Source organism: Aythya ferina (genome assembly GCF_964211825.1).
Source record: "Aythya ferina genome assembly, chromosome: 2".
In the NCBI taxonomy this organism is placed as follows: domain Eukaryota; kingdom Metazoa; phylum Chordata; class Aves; order Anseriformes; family Anatidae; genus Aythya; species Aythya ferina.
Window position 1 is genome coordinate 48338474 of NC_140297.1, and position 25701 is coordinate 48364174.

Here is a 25701-nt window from a genome sequence, read left to right on the forward strand (position 1 = left end):
TGAATTAATACAATTTAAATATCTTAAATTCAATCTGACCCTAGTCTTTCCATCTTGGCTGAGTCAGAGGAAAAAATAGTCCCCAAGTCAGAAAAAAAGACTTTATTAACCAGTAAAATATATTCTTGGAATAATGCAAGATGTTCATATTAGTAGTTCTTTCAGTTTGGATAAGTAAACAGAGTTCAAGAGACACAGAAAAATGTGCTTACTAGCACTAATCACTTTGAATCTTGCACAAGTACGCAAACAGGACCAAGTGACAAAATACAGAAGAATTACATCATAGTTTTTTTTTTTTTTTTTTTTTTTTTTTTTATAATTTACATAACTATTGTTTCAGAGCAGCCCGGATGTCAAATGTGGGAAAACGAAACAAAACAAAACAAAACAAAAACACACCAACCCTAAACCAAATAGTTCAAAGGCTACCAAATGGATTTTGGAAGGTTTTGAACTAGAACACAAAACATAATTAATTTATACACAGATTTTGAAGAGAAAGGTGTTTTTTTTCTTCAATATACATCAGCTTCTTTTAGAGCTATCATGTAGGCCAAAATTACAAGCAGAGAATAAAACCAACTCTGATTATACCTCTAATTTTGGCTCTGTCAACATTGTGCCTGAAGTTTTGATATATATGAGTCCGAATCACATTACTTCCTACAATAACATACAGCCCAAAGACATTCATCCCTCTGGAGAAGAGTCTCTACCATGCAAAATTTGGGTTATGTTAAAATGCACTTGTAAACAGAATAACCCATACTCATATCACAATTCAGATTTTTTCCCCTCCTTTCCCACAATGAAACACATAAATAGAAAGCTCCTATTCTGCCAACGGTTAGGAACCAAGGATTGCATTGGTCCACAATAATCTTTCTGCATTGCAGAGATTGTAAGATGTCAGCACTTGGCACACACTGAGGAACACTAATTGTCCACTCTGTTCTACCTTCACCTAGCAGAGGTATTTTTTCTTTGTAAACTCTCTATATATGATATATATATATATATATATATATACACACACATATATATATGTAAACAATATATCAATTAATTTCATTATAAAATTAACAGGTTGAGAATGTTAAGAACAAGACAGCTAGAAAAACAAAATGCATCTTTTTGGGAAGCCAAACTAGTAAGTTATTTATTCACTAATTTATAAGCAAAATAGAAGCGTTAAAGTACTAGGTATTTTCTTACATTAATCCAGGAGTTCATTCTTTGCAGCAAATATAGCCACAGAAATACTGTTGTATGAATCTATTTTCTAACTAATTTAAAACTTTGTGTATTCTCAGTTAACGCAGTTTTATGTTTATCTCTTATTATTAGTCAAGGTAATGAAAATAAAAATCTGACTCAAACTAAATAGATTATGTTCAGGAAGACAATTTGTAATGTTACAACATGGAAAGGTCAACAAAAATTGATCTGAAGTTTTATCAGAAGCATTAATAATTTAATTGCAAATAGTCTGCAGGGCTTAATTTGCCATTCTGATGCTTCATAGGAAACTACATTTACATGTAAATTATATTCATATAATTATTTTTGTAGGTGCAAGTGGTTCATTTAGAACAAACACAGACATATGTCTGATCACACAGCATCAAGAAGTTTGGAAAAAGTCTGGAAAATCTTTATTTTTGTTTGAGCTGAGTGGAGTTGATACTATTTAAATATAACTGATATGTATAGAAAAATATTCCATTTACTTTTCTAACAATTATCTTAATCAGTATATTAAAAAAATGTACATGTTTTATTGGAAAAATCAAAATAGATTCTTTTGATTTTCATCTGAACTGTGTCTATACAGGGGACTTTGGCATCAGAGTTTAATTCAGGACTAAGTCTGCTTGAGTCTAAGGAATGCTATTAACAGAAATGTTAGAACAAGCTAGAACCATATTCAGATTGCCTAAGTTCCTAGAAACTCTTTCCTACTGGCTCAATACCTCACATGGACCTCTCTTTATCATTATTTCGACATGCCTTACTATATCCATTGTGTAAGTTAAGAGTGAAAAATGCACGTAAAACCTGTCTCGCCTAAATATGCCCACAAACATTTCTGTAGCATATGAACAAATCTAAAAACAACCACCCTTAAACAGAAGCAATGCTCTGTAATTCTAAAATCCTTGAATGACAACCTAGCTTAAGTAATACTCTACTTGAGTAATACTCTACTTGACTGTTGCTATGACGCCCTCTACAGTAACTCATCTATTTTATAACAAGTAGCCAACTAGTATTCAAACAAAACAAAATTGGTATTAGTTGTCTTTTGATGAATCCAACAAAAAAGTCGGACCTATACTTACAGGTCTGAAAATGTGAATATCCTGAGTCCTAGACACTAGGTGAGAACTTTTCGCGATGCAAGTTGCGGTCTCCAGTTTATCTCCTGTTAACATCCATATCTGCAAAATAATGTAAGAGTTAATTCTGACAGACATTAACATATCTGTTGTCCATATCTGAATGAAAATTTTCCCCAACCTTTTTCTAGTACTCCATAAAATCAGATTGCCATGGAATATATACCGATATACATGCTTTTAACAAAAAATAACGAGCAGTTTTTACTGCAGTAACACACAAAGAAAAGGTTCATCTTTAAGAATCTTTCATTCTTCTTTCCCTATCACAAGAGTCTACATCTCAATTTACGTGAAGACAAGGGGAAACTTTGTGGCAACCCACTGGCAGTTGAACAGGCATAAAAGACCTTCCCTATGGCCCTAATACTACCTTGATCAAAAAGCAGAGGATACAGACCCAAGTACAAGAGAAATAACTACTGAGGCCGCTCAGCAAAACGATGTGACAACAGTTTGTGATCCTGTGGTGGTTTTACCGTGCTGGGCAGCTAAACCCCACAACCGCTCTCTCACTCCCCCTCCTTTAGATAAGGAGGGGGAGAAGTAAAGCAAAGAACAACTCACGGGTTGAGATAAGGATAATTTAATTAAAGGGAAATAATTATAATAACTAAATAAAGACTACCATGAACTAAACAATTTAACTTAGGGGAAATAAAAGGGGAAAGGGGAAAAAGGGAGGAAAACAAACAAACAAAATAAATGAAAGCTATATGGAAGTGCAGAGGAAAGAAATTACTCTCTAATTCCCACCAATGAGCGATGATTGACCACGTCCTTGAAGCAAGGCCTCAACGCACGCAGCCGGTGTTCGAGAGGAGGACCGACGTCTTCTCAACGAGAGCCCACCCCTCCCCTCTTCTTCCTGTTTCCACCTTTTATTGCTGAGCGTGACACCACATGGTATGGAATATCCCTTTGATTGGTTTAGGTCAGCTGCCCTAGTGATGTTTCTCTCCTCACTTTTTGCCCACCCCCTAGGAGGGTTAGAGAAAGGCCCAATGCTGTGCCACTGCTGCTCAGCAGTAGACACAACACTGGTGTGATAACACTGCTGTTCCAGCTACAAGTACAGAGTACGGCACTGAATGGGCTGCTGCCGGGAAAGTTAACATTCCAGCCAGACCCAGTACAGATCCTAGTAAGAATTTACCAAGTAGCAGCCAAGCTGTTGGATGGCATATCCTGGAGGAAAAGCTACAGACCCAATACTCTGAAGAAATCCTGCCCACTGACCACAACGAACTGGGATGAATGCATTCCTTAAAGTGGGAATAAGGCTGATGATCCATCTGTTCTTAAAATGAAACAGCTCTCTTCCTCAACCCCATAACACCAACAAGACTGAAGGATGCCTGTATGAAATAACATTAGCCCTATACCAAATAGAAAAAAACAAGGAAGAATGAATGACCTAAGTTGCAGAAGTTATTACCAAATAGTTACTAAGTTAATAGTTGCAATTTTATTAAACCATAAGCTTCTGTCTACCTCTGTTCCCGTATGTCTCAGGTAAGATCAATATGGACACTAACAAAAATGGTCTGTGACTTCACAAAACCCTCATTACTGCTTTCCCATCAGTAATCGCGTAATCTATAATTTTATGACTTATCTATAGTTACTGTTGTGTTCCCAGTCTACTATAATGTGGGCTGTGATTAAAGTCAGAACAATTTCCATCATCTGAAATCCTAGAACTCCATTGATAAGAAACCCTAAAAACTGTCACACTATGCCTATTCGTAGCAGGACATACTGATCCAGATATCTCTTAACAGTTAGAACGGACCACATATGGAAAAAGTATCAACAGTAAATAAGAAAATAATGTACATGAAGTACTACATACAAGTACTTTGCACTAGTTGCACTGTACTAAAGAAATGTGATGTGATCACAAGGCTTTAATCCAAATATGTATTTCTCCGATTGCACAACACTGTGCTGCCAGCAAATTCAACTGAGAGCCTTTGGGAAGCTGCGATTAACTAAAAAAACAACCAAACAACAAAAAAAGAATCACAAAATAGCCTATTTGGGAAGGCACCTCTGGAGATTACCTACTCTGACTTCCCTGCTCAAAGAAGAGTCAACTATAGCGGGCTGCTCAGGACTATGTCAAGGCAGTTTTGAACTTCTCCAAGTATGGAGACTCCACAAACTCTCTGAGAAACCTGCTGCAATGTTTGATCACCCTTATAGTATAAAGGTTGCTTCTTTCATTCAAGTGGAACTTCTGTATTTCAATTTGTGTCCATTGCCTCTTGCGCTTTCAGTAGGTGCCTCTGAGAAGAGTCTGGGCTCTTCTGTAGTTCAAACAGTTCACCTTTTGAACTTGGCTGAAACTTTTTGTGAGTGACAAGCCTGAAAACATTATCATAAGAATATTGGCCCAAACTGATTTAGTATAAATTTCAGCTAGGACAGTTTACTGTAGGCAAACAGAGGATAAATGACAGGGACATACATTGGCATTTTTTCCTATAAAAGTTTAAGATTAATGAAACCTGTGGTTTGCAAGGGATCTTCGAACACAGTGCCTACTTGTTTCTGCTAGATCATGCCCAGAATGCACTTAGGACTTCACATATTTCTTATTGAATGAACCTTAATGTAGACAACTATAAACGGTGTCTTGTAAAAGGAAAAAAAAAAATAATCCACAAACATTAATAAATGATAGATTGTGTGTCACAACAGTATGCGTTCACTACCTTTATTCCAGCGTTTCTTAGCATCTCTAGAGTTGGTCTAACATCTGCTTGCAATTGATCTTCTACTCCAGTGAGACACAGCAATTCCATTTCTCGCTCCAAACTCTCTACAACAGCAGCAACTTTCAAGTTTCTATCATGTATGCTTAACTTTGCTTGGTTATATCGACTCTGTTTGCACAAACACAAAACTACTTAGACTTGGCTGTGACTTAAAAAAAAAAAAAAAGTAAGCATTTGGCCTATCAGTTATAATAAAAAGTTGCATTTAAATATCTTCAATAAAGAACAAAATTAAAAGAGTGGATTTGCATCTAATCTTATATGCATTTTTTCTGACAGGTAAACCCAAGAGAGCCTTCTGAAGACCTTCTATAAATTAGGAATCTCAACATCTAAGCGGAAACTGCTCTCATCTTTGAGAACAAGTAGGTTTTTTGGTCAGACTAAAGCTATTGGTCAGACTAAAGCTATGGAATTAACATTATGCTATCCTCTGGGAAAATACAATCCAGTCACTTAAATTTATACAGTATTCTGTGCATACCTGCAGAACAATCAATAATGAATGGTAAGATCTGTAATAGTCTGTCATACCTCAACTATCAGTATTTTCAATATGAGTTGTCTTCTTTACCTTATTAACAGAGTAAAAAAGATTATGTTCCCCTTGAAGTAAATACATAAAGCAAAACACAAGAGCAACGTGAATAATATAGATGATTCTATCCCTTCATACCTCGAAATCTTGATACTGTTCCTCAGTCAGTGATTTTTTGGCAACAACCAGAGTACGCAGTCCTTCTCGAGCCATATTACCACACTAAATGGACCAAAACATAGAATAATAATGGAAATATTTAACTGTATGCACACATTTCATACCATATACTAGCAGGGAATGTCTGTAGCATAACAGTTTGTTTCTTTAAACTGTAGATTAGTTTGGAGAAGTCACAAAAACACTTTCACTTCAGTTTTCCCAAAGTAGTATACTATTGGCAAGCCAATTAAGACTTTCTCTTCAAGCTTAAAGAAAAACTCTTGTAGGCTGAAGTCTAAAAGTAAATTAAAACTATTTTAAAAGCACATTAAACCTATTTTTAACACTAAATATATATATATATTTTTCAGAGAAACGTACCTCTTGTCAAAAAAAGGTCTACACATTAAAAATAGCCGTGGAATAGCATATCTTAATGAAAAACAAGGCTGTATAGAACAAAACACTTATTGATTTGACCTCATAAAAGCTAAATAAATTAAACAAGTATTTTACAATTAATTGTGCATCATTATCGCCAAAAGTAATTTTTATGACATTTTGCTAGGTCTTCAGGGAGTTTAATTTATTCATGTCCCTGAATAAATCAAACTGCCCTGCAGCACATATTGATTCATATTGCCAATATCATTATGAACATACACGGTGTAATCATTGTATTAACATATTGTCTATATGTCAGGTCAAAATAAGATGATTGCCGGCACCTACTAGAACCAAACAGTGAAAAATACTAATCAGTTTTGAAATTTGCTCTGTATTTTATATTAAATATAATAAATATGATAAAAAGCTATTTCAATTTCTCTATATCCCGTATTAAACTTTAACTCATAATCATACTTCACTGTAGAATTTGATAAAAGGTTATTACAGGAGAAACAGATTTATAACATAATACTCAGATGTAATTAGGTTTTACGCGAAACCTGTCAATGAAAAAAAATCTTGTTTAAATAAGAATGTGTTCTTCTGTGACTACTATCTTTGTTTTTTTCTGTGTGCTATACAAGAATTGGAAAGAATTCTAAATCCTAAAAACCCATTCAGAGTATATGTAACTGAACTAGAAAAGCCATTGCCACACTGGCTTGGGATCTCCTTTAAAACTATTCCAATAGCATTTAATATTTCAATTTGACATTTAAAGAATTTTTATTATTTTTTTTGAAGTAAATGTTGACTTTATTTCTTACCTCTTCTTCTAACCAATCATTGTACTGTACAATAGTGGACATTGCAACATCTGCACCCTTCATATAAAATGTAATATCTCCTGAAGATTCATCCTAAAATTTTGCAGAAGAAATAGAAAAAAAAAATCAGCTGATACAGTCAAAACTTGCCTACAAATAACCTAATTGTTTTTTGAAATATTCAATGGATTGTCATTTATGAATAAAAATGAAGTACCTTGCAAATGGTTGCATAAGTTTTATTATTTTATGTTAATATTTTCAATGATTCCCAATTCCATAGATGCACATTCCCTACTTTCCCATGTAAAGGGATCAGTTCTAACTGAAGTCAATATAGCAGGTTCCCAGCATCCCTAAAATACTTGTCCTTTACAAATTTTAAAGTATCACTGCTATGCCCACCCTAACTACTTTTTTTTTTTTTTTTTTTGTGGCATTTGTTATTTAAATTGAAACAGAAAGTTTGCTCTGTATCTTTGAAATATCTGAGTAATTAGAAATTAACAAATAACACTGTAATGAATTTAACAGATGTTTTAATGATGACACATTCATTGAATATTCAAACAATCCACAATCAAGGCAGACATTACATAAATCAGGAATTTGGTGATATATGGTCTGTTGCAGAAATAATGGATTCCTCTGGTCTACAAGCTTCATAAAATATCTCTGAACATCTCTAACACACTGTTAAGCAGGCTCATAATGCCAACCTCACTTAATGAAATGCCTTGCCAAGATTTCTCCAGATCTGAGCATGCACTTACCCTATCTGAAGTACCTCTGCCTACGGCTGATGGCATGCCTGGTTTGTTATCCACTTACAAATATGGAATAGGATGAGTTCAACACCTATTTGATTAGGACTTAGTACTGATCTGACCATATAACCACGTTATCTGAAGCTGTTCTGTTACAGTATCTGATTTTAATCAGGACAGAAGTACACAGTATGCACGGCTTAACATTAGCAGAGGTTTAAACCTTCCTTTGCATGGCGTGGTGGCTTTCTTGCAGTTGAAGTTTTAACAATCATTATTATGTTCCCATCTAAACATCTAACAGATATATATGTGGTGTATAAGCATATAAAGTAAGGCATATACCTGGTACGTCTGAGACCTTGCGGCGTTTTGCTGTGTGCATGCATGCCTGAAAAAGCAGTATCAGTAGTGATACAGAATAGAAAGATGCAAACTACTATTGCAAGAAACTTGTTCCACTTGTTTATCCCTTGAACAGGCAACACACTTTGTAAGATGAAAATTAAAAATGAAGGGTCAAAACTTGCAACATCAGAGCCTAAGCATGAAGTACTGAAACTAACGTATTGCATGTGAAAGAAGAGTTTGTCCTTTATAAACCTTGCTGCAACATCAGGTTGGCCTGAATTTTATACAATTGCTTTTCTAGTGTGTATCTGTACCAAGTGTCTACTTTCCATTTGAAAGTCCAGTGTAATACATTCCTTGAAGCATCAAGTTTCTATTAAGAAATATCAAAATAAATGTTCAGTAAAAATAGCTTTTGAAAAATTAAAATTAACACCCCCCTGCAAATTACCCGAACTATGATTCCCATGCGCTTGCTCTCAGAAGTGAAGGGGAAAATCTGCAGAATATAGTATGTCAGAATGTGTCCACCAGGGGTCTTCAATTGCATTGAGGTCAAATCCCTGTTAACTAGTGTAAGACCGACACTCTCTGTCCACTGCACCAGAGCAACCTAAAGAAGACAAAAGAAAAAAAAGACACATTTAAATGTGAGAGGTCAATTGCATTGTATAGATTAGGCTAAAGACAAAGAACTGTCAGTAGAGTAAATGTTTAAGCTGTTCCAAGGATTTCAACCCTCTCATAGAAAAAACAACGGTATACAGTACAAAATCTTAGTACATCAAAATAATGTTTTACTTCTGAAAGCTTACAAAAATTAAAATTGAGCAGTGTGATAAAAGACACACAAGCAGGAAAAAACTCAGGTAAGTTCAACTGACATGATGACTAATGCCCACTAAGAATTTCATACAAATTGAGTAAATAATTACTAAGTAGCTTCTAATGAAAATTTAAACTATGGGGGAAAAAAAAAGTTGTATGAACTCCCAAGAAATCCTCGTAGTGTTGTCTGTGTAGGCACCGACAAATGAAAATGCATTGAGATGCAGTTAAATAAAGAGAAAAGAACACACTTTAAATAGCAGCATTTTAAAATCCCCAAATCACAGGAAGTCTTTTTAGAGATTTTTCTTCTTCAATAAAAGTACCACATAAGCTGTATGTGATCCAATACTCCCAAGGTTAATTTTCAATTTTCACAGTGAAAGGTTACTATTACATTCTGACCTGTAAATTGCATCTTTCTCCTAATACCCTATCATCTCATTTGTGTCCCTCTGCAGCTAGGACTTAAGTGTTCTATATTTGGTGACTCACATCTGTTTATTATTTTGCTTATGCTTGGCTTCACCAACAATTTGAACTAGCATTTTACAGCACAGTCATTTTGGATTCTTATACCTGGCCTACACACAACTACTTATTTTTTTTAAAAAGTGCATATACCATAGCAGTGCAAATACCGTAGCAGAAATGGTCAAGAAGACTCAGGAATCAAATAGTTGCCTAAAAGGCAACTGAGCAAACTTGAGAGTAACACACGAAGTTTGACTCCTGTCTTTATACCAGAGTAGCCATACTGTAACAGTACCCTAAACAACACAACCAAACCATACCATTAAATATCTGCAGCCTTTATAACATACAACTACTAAAAAATGTATTTCACAGATGGCATTAAAATACAAATTACAAATCTGCACAAATAAGTATATACTGAATCACTGGCTGTACAGAGTTCAGAAAAAGGATTCTTAGATTAACACTCTCTTTTGAGGTTTCCCCTCTACAGATATATTCCATTCTCTTTAATGTTTCTGATGTTACATTAAAATGGTCTTTTAACCCAGTGTAAAAACATCTAGAACCCTTAGAATGGCATGTGAATGCAGCAGCTGTGGCTTCTACAGCACTTTACATATTGGATGTAGTCAGATAAAACAATCAAAGGTTGGGGAAGCATAAAAAACTTCTCTGGATATGCTATCATTTTGCTTTAAAAAAAAATAAAAATCTATTCTAATGATAAATATATATTTGCTGATAACCCTTAATTTCCTAACACAGACAGAAGAAATGCATCAAGTATCCTGAATCCAAGGTAGGGACTTATTTGAATACTCTGTGGGTCTTGTCTGGCTGATCACTAAGTTTCTTTTCTACAGAAATCAGTTTCCCAGGTGACAGAATTACACTGGTTCCCCCATTACTGAGACACAGGTCTGTGCCTCATCCCATTAACCATGTAGTGTTCCTGGGATGGGTAACACAGTCAAAGAGAGCTTCTATTGTTTCTCACTTGCTATTTGTCTTCCTCCTTGGTCCAGCTAGTAACAACAGTTACCCACCTCTGAGTAAGCTGAAAGTAACATTAGTAGTGAAGGTAGTAAATATTTGCATTATGGAATGGAAATGGGACAGATCTGACAAAAGCTACTGAGAAACGTCTTGTTTGGTGTTTCTTACTCCAGAACTTTCAGATGTTATCATCACTGCTCAGTTCTCATTCCCCGTCAGTAGTCTCTCTCCACTAGAGGCCACCAGCCCCTAAGAGCTGCCATAGTTCACAACCCCAGTACTAAACTCTTCAATTATGATAGCAAAAATTGCCACTCAAAGTAAAATTCCAAGACTTCAAAAGGAAACTCTCCCAATTAATGGGCGAAGCAGCATTTGCTCAGCCAAGATACCCACAAGCAAATGTGTTTAATTTTATGGCAGTACTAGCCCAGGAGGTGGAAGTAGCTTCTCTGAGCATAATGGTTTATCTAACTCAGCTATCTGAGGAACATGTGCATCTGAAGTGGGGCACAAAGAGGGGAAACTTCAGAAGCACTGTTGTTGCAGACCTTGTTGGCAGCCCTGCACTGAATTGAATATGTCCCCATATTCAATGGCTTGGGGACAATCATCCCAATTGTTTAGAAACATTCATTTACTGAACTAAAAAAAAAAAAAAAATCAGTTTATATATATCTTAAGTAATTTCAAGAAAGTTCCGTTAAGCATACGAGGTTGTTAAGTGACAAGGATGCAGTTATGTATTTCATCAGTGATGAAACCTAATTGCCTATTAAAGACAAGAAAATGAATAGTTAGGAATTTTGTAAACTCCATATTAAGCGGAGAACAAAAAAACATATTCCTGTTGAAGATTCAGAACTTCATATTTGATTAGACCAGTAGACTGACTTTAACCAAAACCAAATACTAATCAACAATTTTAAACAAAAAAACATTTTAGGAAACACGTAAACTAATACTCCACAAAGGTTTTGGAATATTTGATTTTATCATAAACCAATTTTAAATGACAATTTTTCAACTGCTTCCAACATTATTTTTTATTTTTAAGGAAAAAAAATAATCTCTTTTACAGGAAACTCTATTAGCCCATTAGTCTTCCATTTAATAATCTCAGTGAAAATAACTACATGGCAGAAAAAGCTAGAGGTATCTAGCCACACAATTCAACAGGCAAAATAAACACTGCTGTGCAAGATGAAGGATTGTCCACAGAAAGCATTTAAAGGAACGGACATATCCTTATTTATTTTCAACCTCGAGGATGAAAGAGTTAAGTGACTCCCTTACAAATAAAATAAGTTTTATTCTCTCTGAAGCGGTGTTAAATGATGTTAGGCCATGCAATCAATAGGTACAGGTCTGCCCCTTACTCAGCCCAACTCCAAGATATTCTGTGAATTCTCCTTCAGATGAATTCACCTTTCCCCATAAGGGTAAATGACTTGCACAAGGGTAGGGACTCTCACTCCTCGTCAGGTAAACATCTGCCCCATCTTCCTCCGGATTAGTAGGAAATACCAGGTATCACCCAAATGTCTTACTAATTTTTATTTAGGGGAATAAAATTTTCCCCCTCTACTCTGCTCTGGTCAGGCCTCACCTGGAGTACTGTGTCCATTTCTGGGCTCCTTAGTACAAACAAGACAGGGATCTCCTGGAAAGAGTCCAGCGGAGGGCCACAAAGATGATATGGGGCCTGGAGCATCTTCCATATGAGGAAAGGCTGAGAGACCTGGGTCTGTTCAGCCTGGAGAAAAGAAGACTGAGGGGGGATCTTATTAATGTTTATAAATACCTTGTGTGGGAGACAGAAGGATTTGGCCAACCTCTTTTCAGTGGTTTGTGGGGACAGGACAAGGGGCAATGGCCACAAAATGGGTAACAGGAAGTTCCACACCAACATGCGAAAGAACTTCTTCATGCTGAGGGTGACAGAGCACTGGAACAGGCTACCCAGGGAGGCTGTGGAATCTCCTAGATATTCGAGGCCTGTTTGGATGCCTACCTGGGCAATCTACTCTAGGTAACCTGCTTTGGCAGGGGGTTTGGACCTGATGATCTCTTGAGGTCCCTTCCAACCTCTACAATTCTGTGATTTTGTGAATCGCGACATGGAATCCTTTTGCTCTGTGGGAAAGATAATGACCTCTAGTTACTTGTCACCTTGAGACCCTGATGGCAGGAAGAAGTCATGGTTGATGAAAAACTGATATAGTCATTTGGAAAAATGAAACTTGCCTCGTCTTTGAGCACACAGGGTCATACATCCACAAAGTGAGCTATGAGATATCCTACTGAATTCTGAAGACCTTCACTTACTAGTTTCATCCTAAAAGGCCGTTACTGCTTGGCCTAAGACCAAAAAAATGCCCCTGACCATTTAGGTGAAAAATGGACCATATAAATAAAGGCTTTGAAGCCTTTGACATTTAGGAACGAGCAGTTTGTAGGCTAAGAGTGAAGAACTACGTGTGGAAATTTCTTAAGACAGTTTCGCTGCTTAAAGAATTCTCATGTAAACAACCTTCATTTATTTCAGAGCCAATTAATAGCATCTTAATATCAGACAATCGGATTTACTTTCAAAACCTGGTTCCCATGTAAGGACACAGAGGACACGCAGGTTATACATATGGTATATTGAGGTTACGACTATTGGTATGGTAACAGGGAAGAAGCTGGGAGCTTTTTTTTTTCCCCTACTGTCTGAATGTTCTGAACAGTTTCTGTTAGGATTGTTCAACAACATTAATGTTTCCAATGAGCACCGCTTTGTTTATACTTATGAACAATGATTTGGTAAAGGAAATTTGCAGTCAATCCCTTTTCATCAAGAACCTTCAAAATTAAATAAAATTATTAACTTAAAATACAGCTTGATATGTGAAAAAACTGCCAATCGATATTCAAGACAAGCTATGAAGTAGTTATTCTTTGTGGGTCTCGAAGGTCATGAAAGTGATGGTTTTATGCTACTGAGTGATTTGCTTTTCACAATACATTGACAAAACAACACAATTAGTCTTGCTTCAATAAGCACACACAATAAAATGAATTAAACAATACAACATGTCTCATACATTACAGCTTCACTCTTGTAAACACAAAAGCTGCTTCACTAAGGGCATATCATTTCCCTGTCTGTTTTTAAATGATTGGCTGTGTATCATTGTAATTAATTTTAGAAACTGTTGTCTTTGGACAGAAACGTTGGAATTAAGTAACTGACCACACTTTAAAGTAGTATTTAAATACTTGAAATCCTGGAATTAGAAATGCTTGAGAATATAACAGTGCAGGACAAAGCATAACCAATAAATAGCTGGTTTATGAGAGTACGCAGTCATTAAAAATCGTGACTGATCAATCTTTTCTGACCAGAGAGGAGCAAAGGTCTTCAAAGGCTCCTGTTCATAGCATGCCCCTGAATTGCTTGGGTCTGTGACCTTTGAACTCCGTTGCTTTACCTACTTAGCTTATACCCTTTTATGATTGTTCATTACATTAAGGTAGCTGACTTTCTACAGATGAGATGAACCCACAGCTATCATGGCTGACTAAAAGACTTTTTTTTTTTTTTAAGCAACTTCTCGATGAATGTTTATTGTTTGCTATGCTACATCTGCAGAGGACAAGTGACAGACAAATGAAACTTTCCACTCTTTCAGAGAAAATGAAATATTGATCACTTATCATAAGAAACAAAGAGCCTGGCATAAGTAGGGTTCACATTATGAATACAAAACCAGTTACTTATCTCAGGTTACTCTAACGATAGATAAATACATCTTTTATGATGAATGTACCTACTTCTAAATGTGCAGACTTTCTTTTGGTTATATTATCTGTATATGGATGCACACATGCACGTGTGAAGAATTTCAAATGAATTCCTCAAGTAATTTCATTAACTGTATTACGTGTCAATATATTACTGAACTGCTTCTTGTACTCTTCTACAGGGAAGATCAGTTTATACTTACACATTGTTCTCTGCTCTTTATATGCTATGGTGATAACATGCAATGTTACATAATGCAAAAAGACAACTGAACAAATCACATCTTCTTTCAAAAGACTGCAATCAAACGAGTTCCATAAACAAAATCTAAGAGAATAGAGTTGTAATGTTGAGAAAGCACAATGTATAAAACTGGTTAAGTCTATTAAATGATAATGTTGCTTATTAACCAAATATGTTGTGATAGGTCAGTGTTGAGGTTAAACAGAAAACATCAATTGAATCATTTCCCTAAATAAAGCTCCAGGGTGCAATATTCAAAGCACTTTATTCAATAAAAAATGCTTTTAAAATGGTACTTTGGTGATTGGGAAACATTGGCATCATCAGTCAACCTAACTGCAGGAAAGTTCAATAAGCTAAATAATGAACCATTTACATTATTTTCCTTAGGCTCCAGTGATTTGCAAGCATTGCATCAATACAACTCTTTAAAAAATTATGATAAAGACCTGCTAAGTCTTTCAACTCTTAGCCTTTTTGCTGTTATCCTGCATTTTTTATACTACTTAAATGTTTTCCGTAGCTTCATCATTTTATAAGACTCCTTTCAGTATCAATTTCTAAATATATTAAACTATACCTATTCAATATATTTTTAGTAGTTTCAAACATCTTTGAAAATGAAATTTAATGCTGTCTGTTCTGAAGTGTGTTGCAAATTTTTCATTTCACTTGCATATAGCTATAATGTATAAGTTCAGGATAAAAAAATTGTTATTAAAAATGCCTGTACATTCTCTCCCTTAAAGCACTAACAGTTTCTTTGTTGCTGTCTTCCTCTTACACCTTGCTTTTCACCCCGAGCCCCACATCTGTCATCTAAGCACTTTATCAACTTTCCTTTCCTTTTTCCAAGGTCAAATCCTTTACCGTCTTCCCAGGGCAACACTTGCATAATTCTCAAGTCTTACAGCTGTTTCCTTTAGCAAATACTGGAGGAGAATTGCTATTTATGGCATTATTTTCAGATTCCAAACAACTGAATGAATTGAAAAAAATATATAGAGAAGAGCATGTTGTGAGAAAAGTCACCATTTCTCTTAATTGCACATCTCTTCACCTTTGTCTGTTAAAGCTGAAGGGTTTACTTAATCTTTAGCTGTGATTACATCTTTCATTATATTTAGTGGTACCTTGCAGGCTCATTACACTTATACATTTAGTGAATATGATTATATATGCATATGAAAAATTGTATGTGTGCAAATATTGTCAAACGTTATGCAGATACAATAACAGCTTATATTGACAGCATCTCTGTCATAAACAAATGCACTTTGAACATTCTCAACTCATATTGTAGGTCAACCTGTATTATACAACACCACACATGATATCATGGATTATTGATTCTAGCCAAAGAGCTCAAGTCCTACCTAGAGTTTATTTTTAAAATGGATGTACTATCTGCTGCTTTTTAATCTCTGAGAACCAGCTATTTCTTTATATTCTGCAATCCCTTGATACAATGAACTATTGGAAGCGGATATAATTGTCTGTTCATCAAGAAAGACTTCATATTATTTAATACTTGAAAGGGCTTGTTATAAACTTGTTTCTTTTAGCAATTAGTTTGCAGTTTGAATTGTTAAGATTCTGTTAATGTTACATATGGTGATATACTCAAAATGTAAACCAAATGTATACTAAAACTACCAAGCGAAGCTGTAGTAAGATCATGTTTGTGGAAGAAATATTACCTAGTATTAGATCAACTTGTACAGTTAGAAAAGTATACAAGCTTTCACATATACAACTCCTTCTTCACATCTTGTGAAAACCATGTTTTGATTATGACCAAGTTACTGTGGCTACACCACCAACAGTATATACAACCTTCAGACACTGCTAGAATTTCTTTAAAACAAAGATGCCCTTCAACCTATTCAATTTAAGATGCAAACTGACTTCTAAATATTCTGTTTTCAAGAGTGCACCCATATCCATGTCAGTGGACCAGAATTATTTTTATGCTTACTTCGCAATGTGTTGAAACTTGATTCAGGCCCCAAAACACGACTACTCAGAACAATAACTCAGGTCTATTGAAAGCAGTAGGATTTGTTTCAGATTTGGATTTCAGTGTAAGGCAAATGCATATTTCACTCAAATAGGGTTTTAGGTTTGTTCCACACTTCATGAAGTTTTGACTGAACCCTCAAGATAATGCAGCTGTCTAAGGTAAGCAAGCTCAAGAGCTTTTCTACAGGAATATTTGAGGCTTGGGCTTTTTTTCCTGTTAAGAATCTGTATATTCCACCAATTGGTAGTGTCACTAGCAAATGTACCTGGCTGTCCATCACTCAAAGCTTAGATTCATATTCTCTTTTGCGTATCTGTGCTATGATCCATGAATTAACGTTTTGAGAATACACCTGGTAACTTTAATTCCGATACTCAACGCAGTATTGATTCCAAAGCATTAACTTCATAGACCTCTTAGTCAAATAATTCAAACCACCTTTATATAACCTAGATCTTTCCTATAGCAGTAAAGGAAGTAAAACCAGATTATTGGAAGTATAAAGAAACCAAACCCCAAAACACGTGTATTTCACAGTTCTGTTCTTTTTAACTTCATGAGCCCTGTTATTTGGCTGAGATTAATTTTTTTTTTTTGCCCTTGCACACTAACCTCATCAGGGCTGGAAGCCTGGTAAGCTCGATTTTCATCACTGAAGTCCTGATCCACCTCTGCATATTCTGTTTCTCCAGACACACCAGCACGCGATTCATAAACTGGGGTCACATTGTGGCACAGTGCAATAGCCTTCACTGCTTCATGTATTCGGCTGCTGACGCTCTTGCGGACTTTGGGTGCAGAAGACTGAGGTTTCCTAGATGGTGTTGAACTTACATTGCTTCCACTATTCTGAGAATGCACCTTTAAGACCCAACACAATGAATAGTAAAACGAAGTTTAATAATAGAAACAAAACATGAACACTGATTTATATCTGATTTTTCCCTTTGTAAAAAGGGTGATTAAGTTTTAAGGATAGTAACTATTTATTTCATAAAAACTACTGTTAACTCTTTCAGTTTGTGATTCATAAAAACCCTCATCTACTTTTCTCTAGAACTAATGCATAACCAGAGTTTCATTATCTTGAATTTATATTTAATTTCAATAAGAGAGAATTCAAACAGCAGGTAATTGAAAAATGCGAAGTTAAAACAAGTAACCAATAAAATGAATGAATAGGCTGACCAGGTTCTGCAGAAAACCCTGTTCTCTTAATTCATAATTTATCTATTCCAGTGATCCATCACACAGTAATCCTTTTATGTACTTTACTTCCTATACATTATTTTAGAAAAGTACTTAAGCCAGCAACAAACTGGATCACTTTAGGAACACCAGAACAAAACTGCAAGGGTGTTTTTTCTTTTGTTTGTTTGCTTTTCTTCTTTATTCTGTCATCTGTGTACATTCAGAGGCTGGAATCTTATATTCCATAATTTAATATTGAAAAAAAAATTCCTTTACATCTTGACCAAAATCTTTGGCATTTTAAACAGCACTTTGGTATGGACCGAAATAACAAATGCAGTTATCGTTAAGTATAAAAATTAGGAAAAAAATATCACTGATTAAATTTAAAACCTATGTGACTCCTACATTATTTGTAAACTAATACATTTTGAAGGGTAGTTGCTTTTGCTGCAGGTTGGAATTTGTTCTTCCTTAGCAAAATGCAATATTATAATAAATAATCCTTCAAAATAATAGTTTGACACATATTTGAGGATCATATTATTGTTGAATAACATTAACACTACTTTAAGTTATCCTTCAGAAATAGTACATGATTGAATTTGTCTAAGAGAGTATTCTGTTTATAATTAGTTGAAAGCAACGGTTTTATTGTTTGTTTGGTTTTGAAGTCAGCATTGGAAATCTATCTATTGTATATCTATGTATATCTAAATATACATGCAGTTCTACCCTGGAGTGAACAGAAGACTCTTTGGTAACTCAGAAAACCTCTTCAGAAACCATGCGGTTTTTCCTCCTGACTGTAATCTGCTGAACCGTGAACATTCTGCCCATCAAATTACAGTGTTGTCTAATAAAGGGTTTAACTTTCTGCTCATCTGGCACTGCTTTTCAGCTACTGCTTTAAACCTCAGCATTTGCATTCTGCTAACGCTGATGCCATTACAGCCGCAAATAAATTAAGCTGATTTACTCCTCCTGAATTATGTTATGTTTATTGATGCTTGTATAATTTAATTTCACACAAATTCCATTAAAGATTATGCCCTCTATCACAAAATGCTTCCAGTGGGGAAATATAATCAGGTTATAATAGATTTGTGTGTTACATTAAGATGACAATAGTCTAGTAGGTCCACTGTAATAATAAAACAGAACACAAACAAGGGATAAAATCAATGTCACACAAGAACCACTGCCTAGCTAACTGGCAGCCTCTATTATCATAGATTAAATAAATAATAAAAAAAAAAAGTCACTATAGTATTGAGATTGAAGCAACTGTTTAACAGTTGCTTGTTTTGTTAAAGAAACTCCTTCATTTTTCTGTTTTAAATAGTTGCTAGCAACACACATAATTAAAGTATTATTTAAACATTAAGCAGTGTTATATAAAGCTGAAAAAAGGAAGTTCCAAAAAAGTTCTTTTCATCATTTAAGAACTGCTAACATAGACTTGGGAAATCCTTTCCCACAATTCAGGGAAATAAAGCTTCCCTTGCATTTCTTCTTTTAAAGAATTCAGTGCCCAATCTGTTACAGTAGTTAAAAAAATAATTAACCATGGGTACCACTCATTAACATCTACAAAAAACTAGTAAAACCTTTAAGCAAGTAAGAATTCCAGAAATTATGCCATTCTTTTCAGATAGCATATTTAACCTAAATAGATGAGAGGTGTTAATGAATGTGCCTCCTCTACAAGAAGACTGGTCCCCCGTCTTCAAATTCAGTCAGTACTAAGTGTGCCTGCTAAAGTTTATCAGTTAATATTATCTATTGCTACAGTTGTTACTGTGAATACCCAAACAATCCATTACAATGAAACTATGGTTGGGTGATTTTTATAAACTTTGTCAGATAGCAATTACTTCCAATAACCCATCCTGAACCAAATCTGGGCTACTGATCTTTAGGTAAAAGAACTCTGTATCTTATTTCTCACAGGCTTATTATTGCAATTCATTGACATATTCATTGCTATATCTACTAAGAATTAAGCAGAAGTGAATTAATTTTTCTTGGATAAATCTAAGAACTAGATTCCTTGATTTGTTTATATGGAAAAGAAGATAGAAATTCAAGTTGCACACTGAAAACTAATATACAGTGTTTAGTCACTGCTTTCCCTTCTGCCTCTCTTCGGAAATGTTACAGAGTATTAACAAATTGGTGTTAAACTTTTTGGTTTTTGTTTTTAAAGAATCAAAAGAGAAGGAAGCTACAGTTCAAAAAGATCTGCGTAACTAAAGACCTGAGCTAATTGCTGATCCTACAATCAATCCTTTTACAAGAGAAAATGAGGACACAGATAAGGGGGTCAGTCTACAAACTTAACTGGGTCAGCCAATGATGTTTTGTATCCACATCAACTATGGGATGTAATTTATGTATAAAGTCTTAAGTATCACACTGTAGGCAACATATGAAAACATCAATTAACATATCAATTATTTGCTCCTATATGAATTTGTTGTTGTTGTTTGTTTCAAATAATAGAAATAAAAATAAAAAAAAAAAACTTCCTAATCCCAGAATGGAATCAGGTCCTTAAAAAGGCCTGCAGAAGGAACCCAGATACTTTACATACATGGGAAATACAAAGTGTTTGCAGAATTTGATCCTCCTCCACTCCACAACTTACCCACAGACAGACAAGGAGTCATAATGCTCTTCCTAGACCAAGTATTCATATATCACAGGAAGACCAAACACTTCATTCTCAACCAGAGGAGAGTTAGAGAGTTTTCATTTTTTCCCCTGGTTTATGCCATTTTCAATCTTAAATTTCTCTAAAACAGTATTTATTTTAAAATATCTTTTTATATATGTCTTCATTTTGCCAACTTTTTTTTTTTTTTTTTTTTTTTTTTTGGTTATGCCAATTAATGTGGTTTTCAATGTTTATTGCTGATGAATATATCTTCAAAGATGTAATTACTGTTTGTTGTGTTCTGGTCATTTACCCGTAATTTGCAGTCTCAACACTGAATAGCTTACTCTGAGATGATTTGGCAAAAGACAAACTGCATTGTACAGACAAGTTAACACAGATTCCTGATAGTGGGGAATAGAAAAGTAAAGTCTGTAAAGTGGGTGTTATGAGGAACTTTAAAATCAGGAGAGAACAACATGCTGTCTCACTTTCCCCTTTCATCCTATCAGTTAAGAGAGATCTACAAATGGAAGAATTTTCATAACACCTCAAATTTCTAGACATGATCAACAACAATGCTTCAGCGCTTAAAAAATATCTCCATATTAAAGGTAAATAATTTATAAACGAGATACCTGTGAATAAGAGTTTATAATATGACTCTGAATTTCATCCATCGTGTCTGTTCCATAGGACACAGTACCTAGGTGGAGACGCTTAAATATCATCTCATTCTGTGTAAGCGTTCCTGTAATGAAGAAGTGCATTACAAAGCAGCAAAAAAAATACCATGACAAGGCCACAACACTTCACCCCTCAGCCCCAGTCTTTCTTTTAGAAAGAAGGAATGAATCATAAGTTAGCATCAGTTTAGTTAATTAAAGTAATGTTTGTGCAGAAAGATCAGAGTTAGTCATACTGGAAGAAATCACTGGTTCCACCTTCAGCCTGATTCTGCCAACACAACTAAACATACAAACTAGAAAGACACAAAATCATTTCCCTTAGTATAAAACACAGAAAATGTAGTATATGGATGAAACTGATTCTCAAACATCAATGCAACAGTTTGCACCATGCATCATAAATGCTAAAGGAAAATAGAAAACCATATAGGAATCTAGCACCTCATGTACAAAAGCAGACATGCTAGCAAGCAGGCACATTCAATGTTAGCTAGAATAAGACAATAAGAATGAATGTCACTTCCAAATTTGACAGATTTAGCCTCCAACTGGAATAAGGCAGAATGAATCCAATCAGTGTTTTCAGAACACACTTTGCATTTGTGAGAAACTACAGGGTGTCAGTCACAGACTGACACTTTGCATCCATCTCTGCCAACTGTTCACATCCCTGGGTTTGGAAAAACTCTAAATAGAAAGGTGGAAGGTTCAGGTTTCCAAGATGAAGCACATCAGGCAAAAAGAGGTCACCTAGCTTCCCATGGTAAACTCACAAAAGATTATCCTGATAATGGCCCTTCCTCAAAAACTATTTATATAATTGCTCAGACAAAGGGGAAATAATTTACTATGAAACTTATACTATATTTAACCATATAGTCTTGGGTTATCAAAAATCATAAACGTGACAATATCCTGATGATAATAAACACAACATGATACTAAAAGTGCCATTCTTGAAGATTTTACAATAATTTTAATGCAAAGGATATTATAATTATCCATGAATAAGAACTGCAGAATAAACTATTTCATATCTTCATCCCAGTATGCTTAAAGACACAAGCCACAGGAAGAGAGTAGGTTACTTCTCTCCATTGTGTGGAAAACAGAAATTTTTGGACAGCATCCAGCTTATGCATCTAATCGGGCTAGAACTATTAGTAATTTTGGAAGATTCATTAAGGTGTAAAAGTCACGTCTTCCTCAGTTATATCTGATATGTCTAACACTCCTACATTCTGGTAAGATCTGTATGGTGACACTTCATGTCAATTGTTGTACCATCAAACCACAGTTATCAGACCATGTCTTGTTGTATTACTATAGAAGCATTAGATGATCATTACAAACACATCCCCTTTTCCCTCTCTGTGATTAAAAACTGACACTTTCCATTCACTTTTCCTTCAGGATTTTTTACCAGTCATACCATTTGAATTTAGAAAAATATTTAAAACAAATATATGAAATACATAATTTCTTCACAAAATGCATAACATTATTAAAAATACATATGAGAAGTAGAATATTCCCAAGGCTGGAAAACAGCCCATGAAGATAAAGTTCTTGATCTCCGCAATTAGGGAGACAGACTACTTTCATACAATGGATAAGAAGAGTTTGTTTTTATGGTCATCATGATGATTTTTTGTTTTGCCTTTATACGCTTTACTTTTATTCAAATATTGTTTGTTAAATTTGATTACATTTATGACTGTAATTGTGGGCTAGGAGAAAAAAAAACATACAACAATCTACATTTTGCAGATGAGAAACAGGCAAGTTTCCACTTGCAATCATGAGAAATTAAAATCTCCATTTAAAAAGAAAAGAAAACAAACAAAAAATCCAACACAACAAAAATACGAAGTACTTTGTTCAATATTGTTTATTGCAAGAAATTTCCAAATAAATCTGCATAACGTTTGTTACTTTCCAGGCATGCTAACATCTTTCTCACTGCCCATAGCTTTGCCAATTTTTGAATTAAAATAAATGCTCCCTAGGAGTTGGGGAACTAAATGCCACTCAAAATTTGAGACAGCAGGCAACTGTCAAATCTGTTTCTCACTAGTTCAGTAATTGCTGCTTGGGAAAACAGAGAAAAAATAAAATTGGCTCTACGATTATTATATGAAAAGATTATTTCTTCTGACATTACTAAATCCGTCCAAGTCCAAATCATGTGTAGTTGAGGGAAAGGTAGATAGATGGAAAATTAGTGTCATTCCTTCTTGCCTCCCATCTCAGCAAGCAGAGAAGAAAAGCTTCAGAGTACAAAAGTATGGATTTTCCTATCTTGCTAGAATCCATGAAAGGAGGTTCAGGAAAAATGAGCAAGGGAAAACTATTTATAAAGACAAGGTTAAACATTCCAGCAATCACAAATTAATACTCAGATCTTATGCATTACTTATAGAATCAACATCCTTCCATTTTATCAGCTACAGTAGTAGGAAACATCTATGGCATAAGAAAGCAAGCTGCAAAAATATCTGTACTCGCTACTGAAAATTCTAATAAAAAAGAATGAAAACAAAACCCCAAAGAAACAATTAATTTTTGCTCTTGTTTTTTTAGACTAGCATTAGGCTTTCAACAACAGACACAATACATCTGAAGCACTGTGAGAGAAACATGGGTAGTTGCATTTATAGATGCATAATTACCCCAAATTTCTACAAAAATAAAACAAAATACACATTTTCCAGTCATCCAAATGGAAGTTAAAAGTTTTCCTGTATGTGAAAACTAAGAATTTACTTTTACATTCTTCTAATGAAGAATTCATCCAAAAAGGATGAAGACATCCCCAATAACTTGGTCCAAATACTTCATAACGCCAATTAATCATGTTACAACTTAAGAAGCAATTCTTAAATTGTAGTCTTCTAGAAGAAACCTAATACACCTTGACAAAACAATGCATCCTTTACTTTATCCACCAAAATGCAAGCCTTTCAAACATGGAGAGAAGGAATTTTTTTATATAGCTTAATTTAGGAATGAAAAGGAACCCCAAAACAGCCATTTTTCTAGTCTGCTCAAAGTGATAAAAGTACTGAAGAACGGTATGAGACCTTTCTACTTTTGATAATGCTTTTTAAACACTTACATATCAATTCCACACTTTTAAGACATTGCTAATATGAAGTTAGCGGATAAATAAAACTACTTTAGAAAAAAAAATCAGAAATTATGGCAGTCAATGTATGATCTCCAACTAACATCACATATTCGTTGCTCTGCTATACTGTTAGTTACCACATGAGGAAAATATCCTGACAAAAAGTTAGTAGACAATGGCTGAAAAAAAATTTAGTATATTCTTTAGTGAATATACTAAAGTATAAAGTATTAAGAGTGTTTTTTGTTGTTGTTGGTTTTGTTGGTTTTGGTCTAAAACTGTGTCATTAAACACAGAGTAAAGCAGGCAAAGACGAAATTAATTTCTAAGGAAAAAGTCCTGAAGGCATCATTCCCTGGATGGCAACAGATGTGATTCACAACAGAGCTGCAGAGTGTTTTTTTTTTGTTGTTGTTGTTCTTGTTTTTGTTTTGAGAAGCAGATGCAGATCTATCTGATCCTACATTACTATATGGTAACTGGGACTAATACCAGCAATCTAAAAATGCCAAAACAAAAGAGCAAGAAAATACATACAACGCAAGAATTAGTAACTTTATCAAAAATTGAGAAGGTGAATAATCTATAAGGAAGTATGAATTCTTTGATTGAGCTATGTACTTAGATAAAAAGTCAGGGCAAAACTGAACAGTTCTATTGAAACTTTAAGGGAAATCCAGCTCAACGCTCTTAATAATGAAACTGTAGGCAACAATCTCGTGGCAGATATACTTTCTCTTAACTTTGGAACAAATACAACCTGGTAAGATTACAAAAGGAAAATTTAAAAGCTCATGGTAAACACATATATATGTCTGCTCACTCAACTGCTCCACTTAGGAACAAAAGCCATAAACATAACCACAATAAAACCTCAAACCAAACCCCAGGATAACCTACAACCTGCTAGGAATGAAGGTGAAAAAGAGCTGAGATTTGCTTATCTTTGCATGGCTGAAGGTAACAGTACTCGTATCGCTGATATAGTCAAGAATAGCAGTAGCTATTTCCTTCTTGTATCAGCCTTTCACAGCAACATTCATATTCATCGGATATACTGTGGATTTTCAGTAGATGGGTGTCCAACTGAAGCCACAAAGTAAGGATTCCTTTGACTGATCTATCTTGAATGCATGTCTTGAAGCTTCCCATAGTATCTTATGACAAAAAGCTTTCTGTTCTAGTGTGGCTCTACTCAGCTGCAATCCCAGTGGTACTAATACCATGGAGACAGAGAACAGATAAAGTTAACTGTGTAAATATGTTTGCATCAAAGTGAAGTGAGGAGAGATTATTTCACCAGCATTTATTTATTTTTTTTTATTTTTAATTAGTCTATGGTAGCTTATGTTAAACAGAAAAAGACTCAATAGTCTTTAAGAATACCTTAAAAGATAAATTTTCAGAAATAATTAGTGAAATTCACTATTCTAATAGTCCTTTACATTAGGC

General features: G+C 34.7%; 1 protein-coding gene across 4 annotated transcripts in view; it reads right to left on the reverse strand.

Moving 5' to 3' along the window:
- The window catches only part of ATP9B (ATPase phospholipid transporting 9B (putative)), a 164771-nt gene that overhangs the window by 12962 nt on the left and 126108 nt on the right, over nucleotides 1-25701 (reverse strand). For 3 of the 4 annotated variants that reach the window (XM_084508980.1, XM_084508979.1, XM_084508981.1), the window contains 7 exons: nucleotides 21069-21181; nucleotides 17193-17441; nucleotides 8672-8833; nucleotides 7103-7195; nucleotides 5862-5945; nucleotides 5123-5293; nucleotides 2346-2444 (listed from right to left, as the gene is read on the reverse strand). In XM_084508980.1, coding sequence (XP_084365106.1) covers nucleotides 2346-2444; nucleotides 5123-5293; nucleotides 5862-5945; nucleotides 7103-7195; nucleotides 8672-8833; nucleotides 17193-17441; nucleotides 21069-21181 — 971 coding nt within the window. The remainder of the gene's footprint in view (nucleotides 1-2345; nucleotides 2445-5122; nucleotides 5294-5861; nucleotides 5946-7102; nucleotides 7196-8671; nucleotides 8834-17192; nucleotides 17442-21068; nucleotides 21182-25701) is intronic. The other variant, XM_084508982.1, reaches the window with a different exon arrangement.